The following is a 9,007-nucleotide window of genomic DNA, read 5'->3' as shown; positions in this document are numbered from 1 at the left end:
CTGACCATGCAGAGGACAGGGAGAGCGTTACCTTTTTCATTATCTATCACCTAGAAGTGCCTGACCATGCAGAGGACAGGGTAGTTGTTACCTTTTCCATTATCTATTGGCTCGAAGTGCCTGACCGGTACAGATGACAGGGCGATCGTTACCTTTTTTATCATTTATTACCTTTAAGTATGTGACAGGTACAGAGGACAGGGAGATTATTACTAGAAGTGTCTGACCAATACAGAGGACAGGGAGATTATTACTGTTTTTCCATTACTCCTTAGCTATAGGCTCCTGTTGGAGCACTCTGTCAGCTTCAGAGGGGTACTGATAAATTAATAGATCGACCAGTTCCTTCTTCTGGGTCCAGTTACAAGAGTTGATGACCAGCTATCCTCCAACCCAGGGAAAGCCAAATCCTAGAGTCCCATTGCTTAAAGCAGTTCATCTCAAAAATGGTGCATAAGAGGGGCGCCTGGGTGGCTCGGTCATTAGGTGTCTGCCTTCGGCTCAGGTCATGACCCCAGGGTCTTGGGATCGAGCCCCGCATTGGGCTCCCTGCTCCGCAGGAAGCCTGCTTCTCCCTCTTCCTCGCCCCTGCTTGTGTTCCCTCTCTCGCTGTGTCTCTCTCTGTCAAATAAATAAATAAAATCTTAAAAAAAAAAAAGGCTGTAAGATTAGTAGCCTTCTGAAAGTCGCTGAATTACATTGTTGGTTTATCACTGAGCATGTACGTTGTCAACTAAAACCTCTTTTTTAAACAAATATAAATCAGATTTACTTCTTATTACTTGAACACAAATATTTTGGGAACTTATAATTATTCCTGATATAATATCCTGTTGGATTTCACCCTCTTTTCTTAGTGTTTATAACTTTTTGAGTACTTTTTCTGTGATCCAATATATTAACTACTGTTTCCAGGTTCATTTTATTGATAAATTTGATAAGTATGATCTCTATATCCTCCTGTTCCACATTTTTGAGAAGATACAGTCAATGAATTTTTAAAACTGTATTTAAGTTAAAGGTTAAAGAGAAAAGGACAGAGTTGGAAGCAGAGTCCTATGATCTGTCCCAATGATTTTTTCTTGTTGATGTGAATCGTGAATTAAAATGTTTGGGTAACATTGTTCACCCACTTATGAATATACCTAACAGTGGTTCAAGATGGGGGATGGGAGATGTCACGTCCATATTTATCAATAGCTTGAATTTTTTTTGACAATGAAAATTTTTTTTCTGAAATCAAGATATATTGTATCTACTTCCTATACTATTAAGCCCATAAATCTATCAAAATTAGAAATGAGTTTTACTTAACTTGTTCTTGTGATTTTCATTCTATTATTTTTTTTAAGTTTTATTTATTTAAGTAATCTCTACACCCAGTGTGGGGCTTGAACTCATGACCCTGAGATCAAGAGTCAGTGCTCTTCTGAGTCAGCCAGACACACCCCGATTTTTATTCTTATTTTTTTTTCTAGCTGGGGGAGGCAAGGAGAGGGGCAGAGGGAGACGGAGAGAATCAGAAGCAGGCTCCACATCCAGTGCAGAGCCCGATGCAGAACTCGATCTCACAACCCTGAGGTCATGAGGAGCTGAAATCAAGAGTTGGACGCTTAACCGACTAAACCACCCACGCACCCCTATTCTTAATTTTTAAAAGCACTTATGTTGAATGTCCTATAATTAGTTTATCTGAACTTATTACTAAGTTGTTTTTTACTCATTTTTGGTCCTCATTTTTTTCTGCTGACAGCCTTAGATAGATGTCTGACTTAACAACAACTCTATTTATAAATCATTATAATGTTAATAGTTATTTATACCCTGTAATTTTCTCACTTGGGCAAAATTATAATACAATCTTCTTTAAAGGTTATGATAAAAAGTCAATATATGGAAACTTACATTTAAAAATTGCAACGTGAAATGATAACCAAATCTTGTAGAATAAATTATATTTTGAACTAGAACACATGCATAGTAGGATTTTCTTTTAAGAATCAACTATCACTAGGGGCACCTGGCTGGCTCAGTCAGTAGAACATGCATGCAACTCCTGATTTCACCATTGTGAGCTCAAGCCCCATGCTGGGTGTAGAGCTTACCCAAAAAACAAAAACGAAAAGAATGAACTATCATGATAAACTATCTTTCTGATAATTTACCTAAGTTTTTTTTTAAATTTACCTAAGTTTTTAATTATCATTCTAGGGGGAAAATAAAACAACCTTGTCTTGTATTTCTTTTCCATGAAGAAGAAAAAAGTTTAAAGCTCTGACTATAAGGAATACTTATTTATATGCCAGATTTTACCAACATGTCAAGTTCACTAAGGACTCAATGGCCTGTAACAGATTACTTTAGGATATGAAGCTTGGTTACAGTGCTCTGGGGCTGGACAGCAGTCAGAAGGCCTAACCATGAAAGTTTTGGATGCAGGAAGTCTGGAATCATTTTCAAAACAGAAATGGAGCCTATTTGAACTAAGGGTCTAGCAATCTCCACAGGGGAGACATTAATTATTTCAACTATTGAAGTGTGTCCAGATTATTATATCCTTTAGCTAAAACGTGAAGGAACAAAAATAAAGTTGGTATGAAATGAGATGAGACTTTCAGTACCTTCTCCACAATACCCAGGTCTCCTTCAGCAATAACACGTCTGACTATGGTTCCTGCCTTTTGAGCAATAGAATATGCTGAGGCTACAAGCCGCATCAACACGGTGTGACTGGAAGCCATGATAAGCCCTAAGGGGAAATTAAGAGAAACATTGTTACTTTCAAAGCCAACTACTGGTTTCAGTCACTTGAATTCAATTCAACACATATTTACTGAGTACTTAACTGTACAGATCCTTTAATAAACATTTGCTAAGGGACTTGGAAAAACCTCCATTTCAGCATTAACTCTCAATAAATTTTATAGTATTCACTCTTTCTGCAGATGGGACATTTTGAAGCATGGGGAAAACTGGTGCAGGCCTATGAGCACGTGAAAAAGTTTTACGTATGAGGTACATGTATATATGTGCAAAGGCTGTGGAAATTCCACCAGGGGCTAAAAATGTAAGATATAACATCTGCCATGGACAAGCTAGTATTTTGGTGGATTGGGGGTAAAATATCGTAACCTGAAGTCTGTAACATAAAACTGGTAAGAGCCAAGAGGGATATGAATAACATAAGAGATGTGGGTATATGTACAGAGAAATTAAAAAAAGGAGGGGTTGCATGGGATTACAATAAGTTTCTAAAAACCAATGAATGTTCCATTGGAGATTAAATAAAATTTAACCTGCTGGCTATTTACTACCATCATCATCAATTGCCAGATAAAGCGAATACGCAACACACCTAATTGGGGTGAAGACCAATCATCTGGACAAGTAATGAGTGTCAGAATAGCCCCTGGCCCAATGGAAAATATGGGAAAAACAGCCTTCAGCATAAAGTATATTCCTCTTTGAAAATACAAATTCAAACCCTGCAATTTTAGTGACTGTTTTGAGGCTGGGATGTACCACCCAGACTCCCTTCAGGGCTGAAGAACATTTCCCCAGCTGCTTAGAGTGCCACCAACAGATGGCTTTTAGCTGCCACCTTTCTTTGGGAATTTATCTGCTGAGAAAAGTCACTGCACCTGCAATGGGTCAACAGAGGGGATGGGTTTAAAGGCCACTCCACACTCCAACGGGGCTGCCACCCCAACTCCGCTGGGTCACTGTAGCTTCTGAATGCCCAACAGGGTTGGTTGACTAAGGCCTTCGCTGAGACTGCATCACGCCCAACTCCCCACTCCCCCAGGCATCACTACCTTCTTCACATTTCCCATAAGGGATCCCAAGAACACTCCCTAACAAACCTCTTGGACTTTTTCTCTGTCTCAGAGGGCTCACAGGAAACCAACTGATGACAAAAACTCTCAGCCCTCCAATCGAATCTGGTCAGCATTATTTCAACTCAACAAAGGAACATAATACAGAACAGAAGGGACATTAAGAACCTCAATTCAGCAAGTCATTATTCCACCACCAATTTCTTTTTTTTTCCTACTGCCAATTTCTGACTGCATATTTGATCTGATGTGCCTTTTAAGCTCTTTACATCTTTTTTCTCTCATCCGAATTCCAGTCACAGGGATTACGAACATTAATTGAGACAATAAACAAGTGAAGTGTTTGAAACCCTTCAGAAGGAGAACAGAATTGAATTGTGGCCAGTAGTTGTCTGGAATAAAGATGAAAATAAAATGAATTCCTATGTACTTAAATTCTCTTTACCTTATTACGTCATAATCCAGCTAGATTCATTTTATTGGCAGGTTAGGTAAAAAAAAAACTGCTTATGAAAATTACTAACACTCAAATAGAAAAGAGGAGAAATAATTCAGCAAACACTTTGTTGACCTTACTTCTACTTCCTTATTATCCCTGACCAGCTACATATCTGATTTATTCTACAGTGGAAAAGGTAGTCTTCAGGCAACTAATCATGTCCTACCCAAATGTCTTAACTACTGAGGGTATTTTAATATGTGTTGGAATGCTCATTCAGTCCCCAAGTTATATAAAATGTCATTGGTGAAAGGCAGATCATTTTCCCTCACTGTATGGTAGTGTTGTACCTTTTCACAGATATCACTTATATTTCAGCCAATTAAGCAATCATTCCAGCCTTGTCAGGCTTCCTAAATGACTAAACCACTTCTTTTATGTTTGCCACATCCACAGTATTTTCTTATAAAGACAACCTTTTAGGCTTGTTCTACGACATTCCTCATAAAATGCGTACTATATGAACTGCCATTTAAAGCTAACACCAGTTTCGTAAGAATGTAACAGGTTTGAGGTAAAGCACAACAGTGATTTTTAAAGAGGTCCCGCAAATCACTTTTAGCTGGCAAATAAAATATTCCTACCAATTTCTCTGAAATACTTCTTCGGTCCAAACATACTTAGTAATGAAATATTATTATCTCCTTGTCGAATATTTTTCTTACATATTTTTTCAACAAATGAATACAATTTTGGCCCTTAATAAAGAAAATGAATCTAATCATATTATGAAAACACACCTGGAAAAGAGATTCCCGTTAGCCTTTTTAATTGCGGCCCCTCCCAGAACCCAAGTGAGAATCACCTTGTAGATTGTATTGATGGAGAACCCGCAAGGCCGCCGCCGCCGCCGCCGCTGCCGCAAAAAGCTACCTGCAAGTTGCTAACTTCCGTCTAGCAGCTCAGGTTATATACACAGTACTTCCTTCTCTACCAGGTTTACATCTTCTGGGTCCTAAAGCACCACCCTCTGTGAACACAGCTTTATGACAGCTTACTCAAAAACGGGATAAGGCAGCTAAAGGCATAGGCACGGGAGCCATCCGCCAGCGTTCAAACCCTGGCTCTGGTGTATGTTAGCCATATGAACTTGGGAAAGCCACTTAAATTCTCTGTGCCTCAATCTGTAAAATGGAGCTAATAATAGTCTCTATAGCATGGGGTTGTTGTAATTATTAAATGAGCAATGCAAGTAAAGCACTTGTAACAATCCCTGGCACAAGGTAAGCACTAAATCACACTGGCTAACCATTACTGTGATAACTGTCCTCATTACTGGCTATCCTGAAGAGACAGCAGGGTACTGTTCTGGGCAAAAAAATTCCTACGGCTTCTGCAACTTTATTTTGACCCTGATGATGTAATATGATAACCAATACAATCCAGAATCACATTACAGATTCTTTTTCATAACATTCAGAGCTTGAGGCTTAAAGTAGTATGAAAAAAGGTTGTATGCCACTTACGGCTATCAACCTAACATCCCATCCTTTAAGAAATCTTTACAGTAGCCAATAGGGCTAGTTCTGAAGGATTAAAAACAGGAATCAAATGATCCATTTCCCTTGACAGCCTGGGAAAGGTAATTTGAATTCAATATAAAGGTGGTGAGCATGTGAGGATTAGGATCTAAAAAGGAATGATGGGGCTGCCTGGGTGGCTCAGTCAGTTAAGCGTCTGCTTAACTGATCCCAGGGTCCTGGGATGGAGTCCCACATCGGGCTTCCTGCTCAGCAGGAGCCTGCTTCTCTCTTTCCCTCTCCCCCGACCCTGTTTGTTCTCTGTCTCTCTCAGACTCTCTCAAATGAATAAATAAAATCTTTTAAAAATGAATGACTGAAATGTAGGGATCCAAAGGGATAGGTGCACCCTGATGTTTATAACAGCAATGTCCACAATAGCCAAATTGTGGAAAGAGCCAAGATGTCCATCGACAGATGAATGGATAAAGAAGATGTGGTATATATGTATATGTATACACACACACACACACACACACACACACTGGATTATTATGCAGCCATCAAAAAGAATGAAATCTTGCCATTTGCAATGACATGGATGGAACTGGAGGGTATTATGCTGAGCAAAATAAGTCAATCAGAGAAAGACATGTATCATATGACCTCACTGATATGAGGAATTCTTAATCTCAGGAGACAAACTAAGGGTTGCTGGAGTGGTGGGGGGTGGGAGGGATGGGGTGGCTGGGTGATAGACATTAGGGAGGGTATGTGCTATGGTGAGCACTGTGAAGTGTGCAAGACTGTTGAATCATAGATCTGTACCTCTGAAGCAAATAATACATTATATATTAAAAAAAAAAGAAGATAGCAGGAGGGGAAGAATGAAGGGGGGGAAATTGGAGGGGGAGATGAACCATGAGAGACTATGGACTCTGAAAAACAAACTGAGGGTTATAGAGGGGAGGGGGATGGGAGGATGGATTAGCCTGGTGATGGGTATTAAAGAGGGCACGTTCTGCATGGAGCACTGGGTGTTATACGCAAACAATGAATCATGGAACACTACATCAAAAACTAATGATGTAATGTATGGTGATTAACATAACATAATAAAATGAATGACTGAGTTCCCAATCAAAATACAAAGGTTGTATCTTTTGAAACCTAATCAAGTGATGCTAAGGTTCAAGGTCATCTGGAAAAATAAAAATATGAGCATAACAGAGCAATTTCTGAAAAAGAACAATGAGCCAAGATACTCTCCTTACCAGTTATCAAAATATGATATAAAACTATAGTAATTACACAGTTTAGTCCTGGGCAGAATTAAATCCCAGAAGTAGATCCAAACACACTAAAGGTGGTATTTCAAATCACAAGGGAAATTGTGCAAAAATGGTGGGAACAGTTGCCAATCTTTTTAAAAAAAATGTTGGAAACGTTTTGCATTTTTGTATCAATATACATTCCAGATCAATGCATGATTTTAAAAGTAAAGAAAGAAACCATAAAAGCATGAGAATAAAACCGTGTGAAATATTTTGTAAATTTGGTAAAGGACTTTTAAACATGAGAAAAACTAAGAATCTATAAAAGAATATATTGACAAATTTGACTGAATGAAAATTAAGATATCTACGTAATCAAATTACCACAAGCAAAGCAGATGATTGACAAAATGAGGAAAAAAATTTTGTATCATGTACCAGACATCTGAGTTAATTTTGGTTATGTAAAGGGCTTTTACATCAATATGTTAAAGATGAATAATCTAGTAGAAAAATGAGCAAAGGACACAAATAGGCTATTCCTATTAAAAGAAAAACAATGGCCATTAATTACACGAAATGCTCAGTTTCGTTAATGATGAAAGAAGTGCAAATTAAAACAGCAAAAGATGATTGTTCATGTGTAAGACTGGCATAGATAAAAACGCCCAGTGTTGGCTAGCCTGTGAGGGATCATCCTCCTGAGCACTGTGAGCAAGGATGCAAAGTGGTTAAAATCTCTTAGGATGATTTTGAAGTTTACTGAGAGTAAAATGTACACATCTTTGAAACTAGCAATTATATTTTCAGGGAAATCTGAATAAAGCAAGCAAGGCTACAAGTATGTAGGAGAGACAGTAGGAAGAATGTGTGCTATTTGAACGAAATTTAATTTCAGACATAAGGCAGTTTCTAAATTTGAGTGCACTAACGAACCCACTGCCTAGGTTTGCCTTGTTAATTCTACAATAAATAGCCATGAAAAGACCCTGGAGGACGAAAATAAACGCACCGATCACCAATTAAATTGTTGACACTTCAAGAATCTAGGTCCGAAATTGGAACATCTAGTGAGGCAATCTGACTCAGGCAAACTTTTTTCTTTTTTAAACATAAATCCCTGTAATCTCCTTGTATCTGTGCAAAGGGGTGGAGTTAGGGGACCAATAAATGAGTCAGATCTGCCCAAGGTCTTGCCCTGACTCGCAGGGGAGAAACTTACTGTGACAAGCCTGGAACAAAGCTAGACGAAAGACACTTGAAGGGTAACAACAGAAAGCTATCAAGCAACAGGTCTCTCGTTGGGTCCAATACCTGGCCGCCTTCCCGTCAATAGGTCGAACGTTGGTGGATGTAGGACAAACCTACCGCAGCTACTGAGCATGCGGGAAATTCGGCGCAGGCGCAGAACACCTACTCCCACGACCGCCGGAGACTTCCGACCCGTCAGAAAACTCCATTTCTCCGGGTTTTCCCCTGAACTCTCTGGCGGCGTGTGTCGCCTACTGTAATAGCGAGAGGTGTGCCTACTTTTAAAAGATTCATTCTGGTTTCAGGGGTCTTCCAGTCCACTTTGCACACTCTTAAAATGTTTATTGGACTAGTGCTATCGCACTGCGGTGGTCAGGGAGGGCCTACCCTCGAATCCCGGGGTCCGTGGACTGGCTTCCGGAGGTCTACGACCCCTCCGCCTCCGCTCCCAGGAGCAAAACGGTTTTATGCAGAATTGTCACTAGTGCTTACTTTTTTTTTTTTTTAAGATTTTATTTATTTGACAAAGATACAGCGAGAGAGGGAACATAAGCAGGGGGAGTGGGAGAAGCAGGCTTCCCACGGAGAAGGGAGCACCATGGGGGGCTGGATCCCAGGATCCTGGGATCACGACCTGAGCTGAAGGCGCCTAAAGACTGAGCCACCCAGGCGCCCCCCACTTAGGAG

General features: G+C 39.7%; 1 protein-coding gene across 3 annotated transcripts in view; it reads right to left on the bottom strand.

The window, feature by feature from the left end:
* BPNT1 (3'(2'), 5'-bisphosphate nucleotidase 1) overlaps positions 1–8,446 on the bottom strand; it is a 23,242-nt gene extending 14,796 nt beyond the window's left edge. The window contains exons 1-2 of one of the 3 annotated variants that reach the window (XM_025892127.2): positions 8,292–8,446; positions 2,622–2,749 (exon numbers count right to left, since the gene is read on the bottom strand). In XM_025892127.2, the coding sequence (XP_025747912.1) occupies positions 2,622–2,741 (120 nt within the window). In that variant the 5' untranslated portion in view covers positions 2,742–2,749; positions 8,292–8,446. Of the gene's footprint in view, positions 1–2,621; positions 2,750–5,075; positions 5,296–8,291 lie in introns of those variants that run through there. The other 2 variants (XM_025892129.2, XM_025892128.2) reach the window with 2 other exon arrangements.
* Between the last annotated feature and the right edge of the window lie 561 nt (positions 8,447–9,007).

This window comes from Callorhinus ursinus, unplaced genomic scaffold (assembly GCF_003265705.2).
Source record: "Callorhinus ursinus isolate GAN/ISIS: 27379988/994484 unplaced genomic scaffold, GSC_fseal_2.0 scaffold54, whole genome shotgun sequence".
Taxonomy (NCBI): Eukaryota; Metazoa; Chordata; class Mammalia; order Carnivora; family Otariidae; genus Callorhinus; species Callorhinus ursinus.
Note: the sequence above shows the minus strand (reverse complement) of the source record. Positions and strands in the feature narration are given on the sequence as shown.